The sequence below is a fragment of the Pocillopora verrucosa genome, chromosome 6, assembly GCF_036669915.1.
Source record: "Pocillopora verrucosa isolate sample1 chromosome 6, ASM3666991v2, whole genome shotgun sequence".
Classification (NCBI taxonomy): Eukaryota; Metazoa; Cnidaria; class Anthozoa; order Scleractinia; family Pocilloporidae; genus Pocillopora; species Pocillopora verrucosa.
Window position 1 is genome coordinate 1,895,382 of NC_089317.1, and position 17,784 is coordinate 1,913,165.

The 17,784-nt window shown below is 39.7% G+C and overlaps 1 protein-coding gene and 1 long non-coding RNA gene across 5 annotated transcripts; both read right to left on the minus strand.

Moving 5' to 3' along the window:
• Positions 1–372: 372 nt before the first annotated feature.
• LOC131780149 (uncharacterized) lies at positions 373–8,842 on the minus strand. Of its 3 annotated transcripts, XR_010717965.1 has the most exons (9): positions 8,674–8,842; positions 8,523–8,563; positions 7,975–8,003; positions 6,864–7,620; positions 6,738–6,748; positions 5,367–5,395; positions 4,249–5,013; positions 1,183–1,211; positions 373–851 (listed from the first exon to the last, which is right to left on the minus strand). XR_010717965.1 is itself a non-coding variant. In XM_066168712.1 (7 exons), exons 4-7 carry the CDS (start codon positions 7,035–7,037, stop codon positions 733–735), a joined length of 333 nt encoding a protein of 110 aa, XP_066024809.1. In that variant the 5' UTR covers positions 7,038–7,620; positions 7,975–8,003; positions 8,523–8,563; positions 8,674–8,842; the 3' UTR covers positions 373–732. The 3 variants fall into 3 exon arrangements, 2 of the variants coding, with proteins under 2 accessions (XP_066024809.1, XP_058952754.2); XM_066168712.1 differs by lacking the exons at positions 1,183–1,211; positions 4,249–5,013; XM_059096771.2 differs by lacking the exons at positions 373–851; positions 1,183–1,211; positions 4,249–5,013; positions 5,367–5,395; positions 6,738–6,748 and having other exon boundaries at positions 7,161–7,620; positions 8,674–8,833.
• Positions 8,843–9,680: 838 nt separating this feature from the next.
• On the minus strand, positions 9,681–17,784 carry LOC136281772 (uncharacterized). 2 transcript variants are annotated; one of them, XR_010717967.1, is made up of 10 exons: positions 17,770–17,784; positions 16,960–17,697; positions 14,532–15,985; positions 14,246–14,409; positions 13,700–14,173; positions 11,834–12,725; positions 11,725–11,760; positions 10,619–10,668; positions 10,459–10,487; positions 9,681–10,108 (listed from the first exon to the last, which is right to left on the minus strand). It is a non-coding gene; the product is annotated as an uncharacterized lncRNA (long non-coding RNA). The 2 variants fall into 2 exon arrangements; XR_010717968.1 differs by lacking the exon at positions 14,246–14,409 and having other exon boundaries at positions 9,682–10,108.

The window sequence follows — 17,784 nt, forward strand, 5'->3', positions numbered from 1 at the left end:
TACCACTATCAGCCATCTTGTTCAAACAACAAACAATGTTGATCATTGAAGTAGAAAGCGCAATTCTAAAATCGAACTCAAAGATTGCGCAGTTTGGTATGAATTTAAGATGAAGGATTTCATCTAACATCCCCTTGAATTGAGAATCGAGTCCGAGAAAAGCCGAAGACCACGAGAACAAAAAGTAGACCGCGAGGTAGGAAACTTGAGTCTATTGAAAATGCTGTTGTGTTACGCCGCCATATTGAACGAACGACTCAAACCCACACAAAGCGGGACTTCAAAATTTAAATTAAGCTTACCTCGTGAGTGCCTGTTTATATGATATATGCTGCGGAAACACTGATAATAACTCAGGAACAAGAGCACAACTCAAACTACTTTTGTTGTAAAGTTTATTGACCCTATATCTGTCAGAACTTTTACATCAGTTCTTCTGCTTTCTCCTCTCCGCGAGCGGAATGATGACTGAAATGCTGGAATGCTTTGTCATCGAACGTAGTTCAAATAAACAGCGTCAGAAATCATACATTCCAAAAGTGTCTAAGGTTGAGAAATACTCGATTGTGAAATCTCTTGGAAGTGAGAATCCTAACCAAGAACTAACCCAAATAGAATCGATTTCAAGCTAAACGAGCTATGATGATAACCTTTGTGAAAACCATAATCATATCATCTGCAAACTCAAGCTCGACTACTATTGCTTTCGTCATGCTAGTGAATAATTTTGTTTTAGGCTTCGCAACGCGAACAAATAGTGACAACTGCAAGTAATTGAACACGAGAAACTGCATCAGTCCTTGTGCAAAAGGGCTTCATTACTCCTCCTTCTAAAACTTGGTCTTTGGCATCTGAAAGACAAGGTAACCTAATGAAGTATAGTTAACAGTGATCACAGAAGTCTGTACGAATGGCGGACGAGTCAGTTTGAATTCAGAAACGAGAGATCTCTTTGCTACACTCGCCAGAATTATTTCCAACGTCTTAGTGTAGGCCAAAACGCAGCAATTACGCGATAATGTGTATTTTGTTACTGTGCATGAAGAGATTAAACAATTCTGGATATTAAGAAATGGTAAGTTATAGAGGGTTGAATCTTTCGCTTATGGCGCGAAAAACCGAATTAGAATAGAAAACAGTATAAAAGTAATAACCACTTTCGAAAGAGTGTAAAAAATTTACCTTTTAAATCACTGATCATTCGTGCCAACCTGAAAAACAATTGAAAGGAAGATTTAGTACGTGTTGAGCGATCGATGAAGGGAGATTTCCGCCATGTTGTAATGGTTTACTTCGAGCAGTTATTTTTCGCAACATCACAGGAAAGCGTTGCGGCTGAGAATCGCGTGTACCTCTGTTAAGAGCAGTGGTATTTCTTTTGACTTGTTTTTTTGCATCTATAACCTGCGTCGTGGACAACATTTGCGGTTGTGCTGGATCTTCCGGGCAGTTTAGAGAGCTGGTTCGCCAGTAGCTTGTCAGGTCTTCCTCTTGACAGCAAGAACGATCGATCACAATAATATATAAGCGACGTTGTTTATCATTTTGGTAATTTGTTTTTAGAGAAACGCAAAGTTAAAAATAATTGAGTAAGAATGTCACTGGCTCGTGGCGCGATGAGTTGCAACAATTTACACTGAGTGTATTGAGACGAAATTTGTTGCAGACCTTTTCCAATCCTTAACAGAGTCGATTTCAGCCCTTGTTCGGCTTTGGTTTCGGCCTTGGATATGACGGATCTGGAGTGGTTGGATCTGGTTTTGGTGGCATAATTTTCAGTGACTGTAGCGTACAAACAAGTTGACTCACAGCGACCAGCAGAAAGAGACGCTCAACTTAACTCAAGCTGACGCCAGATCACTGCTTTTTATAGCGAGACGCGATGAAAGCAATCTTATTGCGTGGCGACTAAGTTGCGTCTGCGTACTTCGTGTAGTAATTTATTATAAGCCTTTTTTTGCTGTTATGCATATGAGTCTGTTAACTGGAATCACAAAATTACTGCCCTCTCTCCATTTATCAGGGAAACTATGCTGGAGTCGATGTCCATTAACTTGGCCTTCAGCTAAATGGCAACTCATGGCTAGCTATCCCTGACGCAAATGTGTTCCCTTGTTCTTACACTTGAATTGCTTTGTTTTCGATGGTTTTTTGCGAAAATTCGATTGAGATCTGGTTGTGGCGGATCCCATTGTGGGTCTGGCTTTGGACGTGGCGGATCGGGAGGATTATGCCAGGTTTGCTGGCATAATTTTCAGTGGCTGTAGTGTACGAACAAGTTGACTTACAGCGACCAGCAGATGTAGACGCTCAACTTTACTCAGGCTGACGCCAGATCGGTGTTTTTTATAGCGAGGTGTACCGACACCACGATCTTGGCAGCTGCCAAGTTTGAATGCAGAAAACTCCTTACCAAGCATGCTTACGAAGCATTTTGAAACAAAGTTTGCCGAATCATATTTGGCCTTTTTCGAGTATAATATTTCAAACAAGTCGAAGGACGGTTTTTTGCGTTAAGTAGAGATGTCTGTGAATTATCCTATTTCTCCCCTCCTCGCTGATTACGCTCAATCAATCAACCGAGCGAAATTGGTTTTACCGCAGAAAAAACGCGGCCGTCCTTGTCATTTTCTCATCATTCGTCTTCCTCATAGGTGGGTTGTTTGGTTGCGTCAGTTAGTTGTGATAAAAAAACAATGAACGCGCCTCGGGTCAAAATTTGTTCAATTCATATCTGCACTCGGACGAAACGAAATTCTTTTAAACTTTGCGCCTCGTATGAGAAATTGACGAAGAAGTGAATGATTGAAATAAACTTATATCGCGTATAGTAAGTGCTAACAAAGCAGTTCTTCAAGGCATTCTTGCTTTGACATTCTTTTTTATTCTCTATTTGCGCTAACAAAGTAATCGTCTTACAATGCACGTGAAGATTGTTTTGAGTTTCTTTATCTGCATTCAACAGAAATTCAAACGAATTTGCCAGCCTACTGTAGTTCAACTCTAGATTGCTCAGCCTTCGATACCTAAACTTCATTTCGCGGTAAAATCTCGCGAATATTGATGAACTACCCTAATTTTGAAATCAGTACCAGTAGGCCGACTTCCCGTTTGAAGTATTTCGCATATTTTGCTAAGTATCATTTCATTTCTGCTTTGTCGGGTGCCAACGGGTCTATTTACTCTGAAAGGCGAGGTAATCTAATTAAGTTTAGTTAACAATGAGTCGATGTCCAGCACCTCTGCCTTCAGTTAGATTGCTGTGATGTGTCCCCTCGCTCTTACACTTTAATTGCATTATTTTCAATGGTTCTTTGCGCAAATTCGGTTTTGTTGATCATCGTTTCGTTTATACAGAAATTGTGGCTTTAGATGGCTTAAGCGTGGACTGTTAGATCGAATATTGTGTTTAAATGCTTCTCTCTATCAAATTTGATACCACTATCCGTCATCTTGTACAAACACCAAACAATGTTGATCATCGAAGTAGAAAGCGCAATTCTCAAATCGAGCTCAGAGACTACGCAGTTTGGTGTGAATTTAAGACAAAGGATTCGATCTAGCATCCCCTTGAATCGTGAATCGAGAATCGAGTCCGAGAAAAGTCGAATACCACGAGATTGCGCCTCATGGCCACCTATCCATGACGAAAATGTGTTCCCTCGCTCTTACACTTTAATTGCATTATTTTCAATGGTTCTTTACGCAAATTCGGTTTTCTTAATCGTCCTTTCGTTTATACGGAAATTGTGGCTTTAGATGACTTAAGCGTGGACTGTTAGATCGAATGTTGTGTTTACATGCTTTTCTCTATTAGATTTGATACCACTATCCGCCATCTTGAAAAAACAACAAAGAATACTGATCATCGAAGAAGAAAGCGCAATTCTCAAATCGAGCTCAAAGACTACGCAGTTTGGTGTGAATTAAGACGAAGGATTTCATCTAGCATCCCCTTGAATCGAGAATCGAGTCCGAGAAAAGCCGAAGACGACGAGAACAAAAAGTAGACCGCAAAGTAGAAAACTTGAATCTATTGAAAATGCCACTGTTACGCCGCCATATTGAACAAACGACTGAAACCTACACTTAGCAGGACTTCAGAATTTAAGTTAAGCTTACCCCAAGAGCGCCTGTTCGCAGACTACAATAGCAAACACATGTTGAAAGTGAAGGTAAAACAAATGGTTCGTTATGTTGAAAAGCACAGAATTACAACAAGAATAAGCAGTTTAAGTGGAGACTCACAAGCGTTTCCTCCTCCCTCGCTAATGCGAAGGTAATTTGGTTCTGGCGCCAACGGGTCTGTTTACTGATGCTCTTAAAATGTCTATGGTAGTGGTATCTCTCTTGATTAATGCCGTGGACTGTATCCCTTAATATTCTTTGCAATATTCTGGTAAATAACCCATTTTGGAACATCCTGTCGTGCCTTCTCGAATTTCTGTGCCATCGATTTTGTTTGACATCGGTAGGGATACTGAGTCTCAAATGTCTGCTGTGGAAACACTGCTAATTACTCAGGAACAAGAACAAAACTCAAACTACTTTTGTTATAATGTTTATTGACTCTATCTTTGTCAGATTTTTTACATCAGTTCTTCTGCTTTCTCTTCTCCGCGAGTGAAAGATTGACTTGAATGTTACAATGCTTTGTCATCGAACGTAGGTCAAATAAACAGCACTATAAATCATACGTTCCATAAGTGTCTTAGGTTGAGAAAAAAATCGATCGTGAAATCTCTTAGAAGTGAGGGCTCTAACTAAGAACTAACCCAAATACAAACCATGTCAAGCTAAACGAACTTTGATCATAAAATTTTTGAAAACCATAATCATCTGCAAACTACAGCTCGACTACAATTGTCTTCGTTATACGAGTGAATAATTTTGTTTGAGGCTTCGCAACGCGAACAAATAGTGACAACTGCAAGTAATTGAACACGAGAAACGCATCAGTCCTTGTGCAAAAAGGCTTCATTGTTCCTCTTTCTAAAACTTGGTGTTTGGCATCTGAAAGGCGAGGAAATCTGATTAAGTATAAATGACAATGGTAACAGAAGTCTGAACGGATGGTAAACGAGTCGGTTTGAATTCATAAACGAGAGATCGCTTCACTACACTCGACAGAATTATTTCAACGTCTTAGTGTAAGCCAAAACGAGGCAATTACGTGATAATGTGTATTTTGCTATTGTGCATGAAGAGATTAAACAATTCTGGTTCCAAAGACATAAGAAATGGTTTTTTATGCTAAGCACTTTTTCTCCAGGGTTAAATCTATCGCCTATTGCGCGAATAACCGAACTAGAATAGAAAACAGTATTAAAATAAAAACCACTTTCGAAAGAGTATCGAAAATTTACCTTTTAAATCACTGATCATTCGCGCCAACCTGAAAAACAATGGAAAGGAAGATTTAGTAGGTGTTGAGCGATCGATGAAGGAAGATTTCCGCCATTTTGTAATGGTTTACTTCGAGCAGCTGTTCTTCTCGCAAAATCGCAAAAAGCGTTGCGGCCGAAGACCGCGTGCACCTCTGTTTAGAGCTGTGTTAGATCTTTTGACTTGTTTTTTCGCATCTATAACTTGCGTCGCGGACAACATTTGCGGTTGTATTGGATCTTCTGGGCATTTTATAGAGCTGGTTCGCCAGTAGCTCGTGGACTCATCCTCTCGACAGCGGAACGATCGATCACAACGATATATAACCTTCAGTGTTTATCATTTTTGTCATTTGTTTTAAGAGGAAAGCACAACAAAGTTAAAAATAAGTGAGTAAGAATATCACTGACTCGTGGTGCGAAGTGTTGCAACAAATTATACTGAGTGGATGAGGATGAAATTTGTTGCAGACCTTTTCAAATCCTTAACAGAGTCGATTTCAGCCCTTCTTCGGCTTTGATGGCTTTGGTTCCGGCGACGGTTCTGGAGTGGGATTCGGCGTTGGTTTTGACATAATTTTCAGTGGCTGTAGTGTACGAAAAAGTTGACTCACAGCGACCAGCCAAGGTAGACGCTCAACTTTATTATGGCTGAAGCCAGATCAGTGCTTTTACTACGTGGCGACAAAGTTGCGTCTGCGTACTTCGTGTACTAATTTATTATAAGCCTTTTTTGCTGTTATGCATGTGAGTCTGTTAAACTGGAATCACAAAATTATTTCCTTCTCTCCATTTATATGGGAGACTATGGGAGTTGATGTCCATCAACTTGGCCTTCAGAAAAAGTGCATCTCGTGGCTACCTATCCACGACGCAAATGTGTTCCCACGCTCTTACACTTTACTTGCTTTATTTTCAATGGTTCTTTGCGCAAATTCGGTTTTCTTGATCGTTGTTTCGTTCATACAGAAATTGTGGCTTTAGATGACTGTAGCATGGACTGTTTGATCGAATATTGTGTTTAAATGCTTTTCTCTATTAGATTTGATGACACTATCCGCCATCTTGTACGAACAATAAATAATGTTGATCATTGAAATAAAAAGCGCAATTCTCAAATCGAGCTCAAAGACTACGCAGCTTGGTGTGAATTTAAGACGAAAGATTTCATCTAGCATACTCTTGAATCGAGAGTCGAGAATCGAGTCTGAGAAAAGCCTAAGACGACGAGAACAGTAGATCGCGAAGTAGAAAACTTGAATCTATTGAAAACGCTGCTGTGTTATCGCCGCCATATTGAACAACGACTGAAACCCACACTAAGCGGGACTTCAGAATTTAAGTTAAGCTTACCCCATAAGCGCCTGTTTTCAGAATACAACAGCAACCACATGTTGAAAGTGAAGGTAAAACAAATGGTTCGTTATGTTTAAAAGCAGAGAAATAAAACAAGAATAAGCAATTTAAGTCGAGGCTTACAAGCGTTTCCTCCTTCCTCGCTAGGGCGAATGCAATTTGGTTCTGGCGCCAACGGGTCTGTTTAGTGATGCCCTTAAAATGTCTATGGTAGTGGTATCTCTCTTGATTGATGCTGTGGACTGTAGCCCTCAATATTCCTCGCAATATTCTGGTAAATAACCCATTTTGAGACATCCTGTCGTGCCTTCTCGAATTTCTGTGCTATCGATTTTGTTTTATATCGGTGGGGATACTGAGTCTCGAATATCTGCTGTGAAAACACCGCTAATAACTTATTAACAAGAGCACAACTCAAACTAATTTTGCTGGAATGTTTATTGACTCTATCTCTGTCAGATCTTTTACATCAGTTCTTCTGCTTTCTCCTTTCCGCAAGCGGTATGATGAGTTACAATGCTTTGTCATCGAACGTAGGTCAAATAAACAGCACCAGAAATCATACGTTCCAAAAGTGTCTTAGGTTGAGAAAAACTCGACCGTGAAATCTCTTAGAGGTGAGAACCCTAACTAAGAACTAATCCAAATACAATCCATTTCAAGCTAAACGAACTTTGATCATAAACTTTGTGAAAAGAATAACCATCTGCTAACTCCAGCTCGACTACAATTGCCTTCGTTATATGAGGGAACAATTCTATTTTAGGCTTCGCAACGCAAACAAATAGTGATAACTGCAAGTAATTGAACTCGAGAAACGCATCAGTCCTTGTGCAAAAGGGCTTCATTATTCCTCCTTCTAAAACTTGGTCTTTGGCATCTGAAAGGCGAGGAAATCTGATTAAGTATAAATGACAATGATTACATAAGTCTGAACGGATGGTAAACGAGCCGGTTTGAATTCAGAAACGAGAGATCTCTTTGCTTTACTCGACAGAGTTATTTCAACTTCTTGGTGTAAGCCAAACGAAGCAATTACGCGATAATGTGTATTTTGCTACTGTGCATGAAGCAATTCTGTGCAATTCTGGTTCGAAAGACATTAAGAAATGATTTGTTATGCTAAGCACTCTTTCTCCACGGTTAAATCTATCGCTATTGCGCGAATAACCGAACTAGAATAGAAAACAGTATAAAAACAATGACCACTTTCGAAAGAGTATCGAAAATTTACCTTTTAAATCACTGATCATTCGCGCCAACCTGAAAAACAATGGAAAGGAAGATTTAGTACATGTTAAGCGATCGAGGACAAGATTTCTGCCATGTTGTAATGGTTTACTTCGAGCAGTTGTTCTTCTCGCAAAATCGCAAAAAGCGTTGCGGCCGAGGACCGCGTGTACCTCAGTTAAGAGCTGTGTTAGATATTTTGACTTGTTTTTTCGCATCTATAGCTTGCGTTGCGGACAACATTTGCGGTTGTATTGGATCTTCCGGGCATTTTAGGGAGCTGGTTCGCCAGTAGCTCGTGGACTCTTCCTCTAGACAGCAAGAACATATATATAAGCTTCATTGTTTATCATTTTTGTCATTTGTTTTAAGAGGAAGGCACAAAAAAGTTAAAAGTAAGTGAGTAAGAATATCACTGACTCGTGGCGTGAAAAGTGCAACAATTTATACTGAGTGGATTACGACGAAATTTGTTGCAGTGTTACGCCGCCATATTGAACGAACGACTGAAAACCACACTAAGCGGGACTTCAGAATTTAAGTTAAGCTTACCCCATGAGCGCCTGTTTACAGAATACAGCAGCAACATTTGTCTGAAAATGAAGGTAAAATAAACGGTTGGTTATGTCGAAAAGCAGAATAATAAAACAAGAATAGGCAGATCGTGATTATAGCAGTTTAAGTCAAGGATCACAAGCATTACCATAACTTGCATCACATGTCGAATTTCCACAACCGCCCGACATCTCCTTGGTAGAATCAAGAACTTATTGACTGTCGAAAACGAGAGAATTTATTGACTGTCGAAAACGCGTTTGCCTGCTCGGTATGATAGTGCGCTTTATGCTTGCCTAGTTTTTTCCACGAATTAGACTCTCACGTCATACTTCCATATTTGACATTTGATTGTATTCACATGTCTGAAACTGGTTTTACCGATTGGTTTTTACGCGGCCGTCCTTGTCATTTTCTCATCATTCGTCTTCCTCATAGGTGGGTTGTTTGGTTGCGTCAGTTAGTTGTGATGAAAAACAATGAACGCGTCTCGGGTTAAAATTTGTTTAATTCATATCTGCACTCAGACAAAACGAGAATCTTTCAAACTTTGCACCTCGTATGAGAAACTGTCTAAGAACTGAATGATTGAAATAAACTTATATCGCGTGTAATAAGTGCTAACAAAGCAGTTCTTCAAGATATTCTTGCTTTGAAATTCCTTTTTATTCTCCATTTGTGCAAAAAAAGTAATCGTCTCAAAATGCGCGTGAAGATTGTTTTGAGTTTCTTGATCTGCATTCAACAGAAATTCAAACGAATTTTCCATCCTACTGCAGTTCAACTCTAGATTGCCTAGCTTTCAATACCTAAACTTCATGGGCCGACTTCTCGTTTGAAGTATTTTGCATATTTCGCTCAACATCATTTCATATCCACTTTCTCGGGCGCCAATGGGTCTGTTTACTGATGCCTTTAAAATGTCGACGGTAGTGGTATCTCTCTGGATTAATGCCATAAACTGTAGCCCTCAATATTCCTTTCAATATTCTGGTAAATAACCCATTTTGAGACATCCTGTCGTGCCTTCTCGAATTTCTGTGCTATCGATTTTGTTTGACATCGGAAGGGATACTGAGTCTCGAATATCTGCTGTAGAAACACTGCTGATAACTCAAGAACAAGAACACAACTCAAACTACTTTTGTTGTAATGTTTATTGACTCTATCTCTGTCTGATCTTTTACATTAGTTCTTCTGCTTTCTCCTCTCCGCGAGCTGAATGATGAGTTACAATGCTTTGTCGTCGAACGTAGATCATATAAACAGCACTAGAAATCATACGTTCCAAAAGTGTCTTAGGTTGAGAAAAACTCGATTGTGAAATCTTTTAGAAGTGAGAACCCTAACTAAGAACTAACCCAAATACAATCGATTTCAAGCTAAACGAACTATGATCATAAACTTTGTGAAAACCATAATCATCTGCAAACTCAAGCTCGACTACAATTGCCTTCGTTATACGAGGGAACAATTTTGTTTTAGGCTTCGCAACGTGAACAAATTGTGACGACTCCAAGTAATTGAACACGACAAACTGGATCGGTCCTACTGCAAAAGGGCTAAAACTTGGTCTTTGGCATCTGAAAGGCGAGAAAATCTGATTGAGTATAGTTTACAATGAATACAACAATCTGTGTGGATGGTGAAAGAGTCGATGTGAACTCAGAAACGAGAGATCTCTCTGCTACACTCGCCAGAATTATTTTCGATGTCTTAGTGTAAGCCAAAATGAGGCAACTAAGCGATAATGTGTATTTTGCTACTGTGCATGAAGAGATTAAACAATTCTGGTTCCAAAGATATTAGGAAATGGTATGTTATGCTAAGCACTCAGAGGGTTAAATCTTTCGCTTATGGCGTAAATAACCGAATTAGAATAGAAAACAGTATAAAAACAGTAACGACTTTCGAAAGAGTATCAAACATTTACCTTTTAAATCACTGATCATTCGCGCCAACCTGAAAAACAATTGAAAGGAAGATTAAGTACGTGTTTAGCGATCGATGAAGAAACGCTGATCGTTTCCGCCATGTTGTAAAACCCCGCATGACTGGTTAAAGAAAGATGGGAACTTGTGCTTAAAACTTACTTGAAATCATCAGAGCAAAACACACCAGCAGTCATCATGTTTACACGAACCTGGAATGGTGAGGAACGAATAAATCTTTAGTGGTATTTGGCGTTTTCAAGCCCATTAAAGATAAACCACTACTTACACTGGCCTTTTCGACAACCGTCTTTGCATTTAGAGGTACAGTGGCCACATGGACGATGGTAGCTAGCGTCCTTCGTGGAGTTGCAACAAGCGCACGATTTTCCAGGCATATCAGGGCTTTAGTTAAGCACAGCAAATGAAAAGTTTCTTGCTCCCCGAAAGTTGGTGCAGAGCCTCAATGAACGAAGCATAGACTAGTGCGGAACAAGGTCTTGAATCTTAATTTGATTGATTGACAGTTTACAACCCACAGAGTTTCAATTATCCTGCTGTCATATTGCAGCGAACAAGATCGCTTTGTGCTAAATTTATTATTTTCAAAGCTTCATGAAACAAAACATTGGTTACTAACGTATCGGCCAGTTTATATATTTGTTGGAAAGTTGCTATAAATTGGCAAGAAATAGCCTCGGGTTCCCTTCTTAGCTGTGTTTTGCCACAGTCGTAGATCCGCACATCTTTGCTCCACAAAATACGCGGGTGGAATTCTAAGCTATTTCCGGAGCATCTTTGTTTATCGAGACAGTTGCCCTTATAAGGTTTTCATTTTATTCAACGCGGTGGTCGGTCATTGATTAACAAAAATGTGCTTTCATGGCACATTGAAAAAAATGCAAGTGAAGCACGACGTCAACAGCATTGGTTTGCAGTTTTTTTTATGGCCACTCAAGCTCTGTTTGTTTGTTTAGGCTGACGCGATACGACAAGCATTGCGCACATGAGACCTTTGAACGCGGGCATCAATTAATTGTTTTGAAATTGCTGTAGATCGTATTTACGCAACGTGGGAACGTGATCGCGCTCGTAACTCATGCAACTTCGCACAATTGTATCGCTAAAAATCTTGAAAGCTAGCTGTAAGTGGATATTCAAGCTGAAAAAGTGCAGGTCATGTCTGCCATGTTTGACACCCCGTTTGGTTTGATATAGATTGACAGTGACCTTTGCATCTACGTTATTTGCCACACTTGGAAACTTACCTACTTTTTAGAGTATAACGCACTTTTCGCACCAACCTGGGAAAGCGGAGAAGAATTTTCTGTCAGACGCTGTTTTTTTCAAATCTCGCAATAGAGAAACATAACTTACAGTGGTGCTTTGTACAGTTATCTTTACATGCTTCATTTTTTAAGGTAGGACAGTCTGCTTTGTGGCATGGATAACCAGCGTCTTTGGTTGAGTTGCTGCAAGCACAAGATTTCCCGGGCATACTTTAGATTTAAGGGATTAAGCAGATACAATCTGTTTCTTGTTCCTCAAAAGCCAGTCTACCACCTTCTTCAATGAGATGCAACCTTTTGTAATTTAAGAACTTGTCGGCCTATCTGACGATTTAAGCAACTTGATTGACAACAATTCACAGTCCACTGAGTTGCAATTTTCATGCGGCTAAGATTGTGTTTCTAAGCTTGTGTCTGAACAAACGAACGTGTTACACTATGAAACCGTGCAAGATATCGTAGATCTCGTACCGGGCGCGTCTGGGATCAAGGAATACTCTTTTGTAATTTCTTAACCAAATTTCGTTAGCGAAGAGAATTTTAGGCGCGACCGCGTCAGTTTATCATTCCTTATATTTTGATTATAATACTGATGAAATTGTTTCATCGCAAAGTCTTGCGTTCATTGTGCGCATAAATACAAATTGTGGTATCGCCATATCTTACAATAACAAGGATATCGAGTAAACACACAGCGAGCCAAATTTATGTGCAAGAAGAGAAAAGTGTTACATTTATTTCTACATCGATGTGATATCCTTTCAATTGCGAAGAATAAACGAATAATTATTCTATGATTTACTGTGGTGAACTCTGACAAAATTACGAAATGTCTATTGTTAACAGTTCCTTTACTTTTAACGTCTAATGCTTGTTTGCTTGAAGAACGCAAGAACAGGTCAAAGAGATAATTCTTCGGTTTCTTGAAGTATCATCAAGGTCGTCATCTACTCTCTTCGTCCGTTTTGCTCTTGAAGTTCCTGAAAGACAGGAAGAAGGCAATGCGCTTACTTAAACAAGTTTATATTGGTTTGACTCACCGAACCCTAATTTCATACGCATGACTAGAGAAAGTCGTAGACCGAAAGTAAAGTATTATGCTTAATCTTCAACTGTGTAATGGCTCTTTACTTTACTTCCACCTTTCAAGAAAATTAACATGAGCTAACCAACTACTTAGCTGTTAGATATTAAAATACTATGTATTCCGTCGGTTAAAATTTTTGCAATTCGCTTTGCGTATTTACGCGTTTGACCCTAGCTAATGCTGTTGTAACCGCTAAAAAAAATAATTTCAGTTCGGAGCAGGATGTCCTCCAGGCTAAACTAGAGAGAAACATGTCAAAATAGGAAAAGAAAAATGATTTGCTAACAATATAATGTGCTAATGATGGTTTAATTCAAGCAGTTGTTCTTCGCAACATCGCAAGAAAGCGATCGATGAAGGAAGCGCTGAGTTCCGCCATGTTGTCACGGTTTATTTCGAGCTGATGTTATTCGCAACATCGCGAGGAAGCGTTGCGGCTGAGGACCGCGTGTACCTCGGTTAAGAAATCCGGTAGATCTTTTGACTTGTTTTTTGCATCTATAACTTGCGTCGCGGACAACATTAGCGATTGCGTTGGATCTTCCGGGCATTTTAGAGAGATGGTTCGCGAGTAGCTTGTCATCTCTTACTCTCGACAGCAATAACGATCGATGACAAAAATATATAAGCTACGTTGTTTATCATTTTGGTCATTTGTTTTAAGATGCTTGGCGCTTTTTAAAGCGAGGATTATATTTACGATTAGTTTCACTCGAAAAATAGATTTTACTGACCTATGGCATTCCAAACCATCAAGAGGAACGCACAGCAAAATTAAAAATAATTGAGTGAGAATATGACTGACTCGTGGCACGAGAAGTTGCAACTATTTACACTGAGTGGATAAAGAGGAAATTTTTGGCAGACCTTTTCCTTAACGGAGTCGACTTCAGGGCTTCGTTGGTCTTGATCTCGGTGGCTTCGGATCTGGAGGGGGACTTGGCGTAGGTTTACAAGGCATACTTTCGAGTAACTGTGGTTTACAAACAAGTTGACTCACTGAGATCAGGAGAGGTAGACGCTCAACTTTACTCAACGATTACTTTAACTGACGCCAGATCGGTGCTTTTTATAGCGAGGTGCGCCAAAACTGAAGTATCATATTCACGATCTTGACAGCTGCCAATTTTGACCGCAGAAAGTGCTTTCTAAGCATGCTTACGAAGCATTTTGAAACAATGTTTCTTTGCCTAATGCTGTCTGGCTCTTTTTCGAGTATAATATTTCAACCAGGTCGAAGGACGCCAAGTAAAATTTTACGTTTGGGTATGTTGTGTCAAAGATTTAAAACCGGGCTTACCTTAAATGGTCATTCTAAATCCCCGCCTTTGTTGTCGTGATCTAAAAAAAAAGGAAATAGGAAGTCGCTTAATTTGCTCGATAGGAAAACGAGAAAACGATTCCATAATCTACCATCTCTGCGTCACCCATCCTCCAAGTCGACTCGATCTTGGTGTCCGAACTTCTAGTCGAGTCTTTAGAAGTGTTTGTCGTCGTAGTCGAGTTGTCGGTGGTGTTCGTGCTCGTAGTCGAGTCGCTAGAGGTGTCCTTGTCTTTGTTGTCGGTTTTGGTAGACGCTGAAATGAGAATGAAAAAGTGTTTTTAAGATGTCTCTACCATAGAATCGTACGTCGAACAATGGTACTTATTTTTCGTGCTATTGTTCGTGACCCATGAAGACGTAGTATATAACACTTACCAGTCTTGGTTTCCTATTAATCCCGATTTGCATGACATGTTCACCTCGGTGTGAAGAAAGGCGACCTGCTTTTCTCGCTATGATGTTCTCGCCGAATATTTGCGCACTTTGTTTTGTTTATGATAACATTCATATTTTATTTCTTTCCGTTTCTAGCGCACTTTTGAGTCGGGAAATAATTAAACTTTTATAGATCAGCGACTTCCGTGCAAGGCAAATTCGTGTCCATATTGGGGCTATTTTGGGATTCCTAAAGTGCGTGCTTGTGTTTTTCATGTCATTTCGTAGAAGTCGGAAGTCGATAAACAAGAAATGTGCTAAAAAAGCATTTAGTGAAACGCTAGCGAAGCACTTTTGGGATGTTTGTTTTGAAATCCAATCTGCGCAGTGATTAGGAGGTTTGGCTCAAAAAAGGTGCTGTCAACACCAGGTTGGAAAACAAGTCATGAGAGCGCGCTCATGAGTTGAAGAGATGTCGATTCATCTTTATTTAAGACTATTTCCGGCCTGATGTGTCAGATTCGCGCAGCGCGCGATAATTTCCACAGTCGTTTATTCGAAATTTTCCATTTAGACTAACCTAACTTCGCGATTTCTGCCTCATGGGATGATTTCAAAGAGCTTTTTACTGAAGTTTCTATTCATCCATGTTCAAATTTTCAAAATGTAATCCCTTTAATTTATGATTTTCCCGCGGGGAACCCCAATCGAGACATTTTGCATTCTATGCCATCATCTTGAATGTCTTGGGCATGTAAGGGCCATTCATTTTTGTCTTAGAATGTGTCGGCCTATCTGACGATTTAGGCAACTTGATTGACGACAATTCACAGTCCATTGAGTTGCAATTTTCATGCGGCTAAGATTGTGTTTATAAGCTTGTGTCTGAACAAACGAACGTGTTACACTATGAAACGCGTGCAAGATATCGTAGATCTCGAACCGGGCGCGTCTGGGATCAAGGAATGCTCTTTTGTAATTTCTTAACCAAATTTCGTTAGCGAAAAGAATTTTAGGCGCGAACGCGTCAGTTTATCATTCCTTATATTTTGATTATAATGCTGATGAAATTGTTTCATCGCAAAGTCTTGCGTTCATTGTGCGCATAAATACAAATTGTGGTATCGCCATATCTTACAATAACAAGGACATCGCGTAAATACACACAGCGAGCCAAATTTATGTGCAAGAAGAGAAAAGTGTTACATTTATTTCTACATCGATGTGATATCCTTTCAATTGCGAAGAATAAACGAATAATTATTCTATGATTTACTGTGATGAACTCTGACAAAATTACGAAATGTCTATTGTTAACAGTTCCTTTACTTTTAACGTCTAATGCTTGTTTGCTTGAAGAACGCAAGAACAGGTCAAAGAGATAATTCTTCGGTTTCTTGAAGTATCATCAAGGTCGTCATCTACTCTCTTCGTCCGTTTTGCTCTTGAAGTTCCTGAAAGACAGGAAGAAGGCAATGCGCTTACTTGAACAAGTTTATATTGGTTTGACTCACCGAACCCTAATTTCATAAGCATGACTAGAGAAAGTCGTAGACCGAAAGTAAAGTATTATGCTTAATCTTCAACTGTGTAATGGCTCTTTACTTTATTTCCACCTTTCAAAAAAATTAACATGAGCTAACCAACTAGTTAGCAGTTAGATATTAAAATACTATGTATTCCGTCGGTTAAAATTTTTGTAATTCGCTTTGCGTATTTACGCGTTTGACCCTAGCTAATGCTGTTGTAACCGCTAAAAATAATAATTTCAGTTTGAAGCAGGATATCCTCCAGGCTAAACTAGAGAGAAACATGTCAAAATAGGAAAAGAAAAATGATTTGCTAACAATATAATGTGCTAATGATGGTTTAATTCAAGCAGTTGTTCTTCGCAACATCGCGAGAAAGCGATCGATGAAGGAAGCGCTGAGTTCCGCCATGTTGTCACGGTTTATTTCGAGCTGTAGTTATTCGCAACATCGCGAGGAAGCGTTGCGGCTGAGGACCGCGTGTACCCCGGTTAAGAAATCCGGTAGATCTTTTGACTTGCTTTTTGCATCTATAACTTGCGTCGCGGACAACATTAGCGATTGCGTTGGATCTTCCGGGCATTTTAGAGAGATGGTTCGCGAGTAGCTTGTCATCTCTTACTCTCGATAGCAATAACGATCGATGACAAAAATATATAAGCTACGTTGTTTATCATTTTGGTCATTTGTTTTAAGATGCTTCGCGCTTTTTAAAGCGAGGATTATATTTACGATTAGTTTCACTCGAAAAATAGATTTTACTGACCTATGGCATTCCAAACCATCAAGAGGAACGCACAGCAAAATTAAAAATAATTGAGTGAGAATATGACTGACTCGTGGCACGAGAAGTTGCAACTATTTACACTGAGTGGATAAAGAGGAAATTTTTGGCAGACCTTTTCCTTAACGGAGTCGTCGTAAGGGTTTCGTTGGTCTTGATCTCGGTGGCTTCGGATCTGGAGGGGGACATGGCGTAGGTTTACAAGGCATACTTTCGAGTAACTGTGGTTTACGAACAAGTTGACTCACTGAGATCAGCAGAAGTAGACGCTCAACTTTACTCAACGATTACTTTAACTGACGCCAGATCGGTGCTTTTTATAGCGAGGTGCACCGAAACTGAAGTATCATATTCACGATCTTGACAGCTGCCAATTTTGACCGCAGAAAAGTGCTTTCTAAGCATGCTTACGAAGCGTTTTGAAAGAAAGTTTCCTTGCCTAATCCTGTCTGGCTCTTTTTCGAGTATAATATTTCAACCAGGTCGAAGGACGGACTTTTGCGCCAAGTAAAATTATACGTTTGGGCATGTTGCGTCAAAGATTTAAAACCGAGCTTGCCTTAAATGGTAATTCTAAATCATCGCCTCTGTTGTCATGATCTAAAACAAGAAATAGGAAGTCGCTTAATTGGCTCGATGGGAAAACGAGAAAACGATTCCATAATCTGCAATATCTGCGTCACCCATCCTCCAAGTCGACTCGTTGTTGGTGTCCGAACTTCTAGTCGAGTCTTTAGAAGTGTCTGTCGTTGTCGAATTGTTAAAGTAGTCGTAGTCGAGTTGCCGGTGGTGTTCGTGCTCGTAGTCGAGTCGCTGGAGGTCTCCTTGTCTTTGTTGTGTTCCTTGGTAGACGCTGAAATGAGAGTGAAAAAGTGTTTTTAAGATGTCTCTAACATAAAATCTTACGTCGAACAATGGTATTTACTTTTCGTGCTATTGT

Excerpts from the sequence above, each read along its gene's own strand:
- LOC131780149 (XM_059096771.2), bottom strand. Across the intron at positions 8,004-8,522 it reads TGTAAACAGGCGCTCATGGG|GTTGGCGCGAATGATCAGTG; the intron begins GTAAGCTTAACT and ends ATTGTTTTTCAG. Across the intron at positions 7,621-7,974 it reads AATGATCAGTGATTTAAAAG|ATGCCAAAGACCAAGTTTTA; the intron begins GTAAATTTTCGA and ends CTCGCCTTTCAG.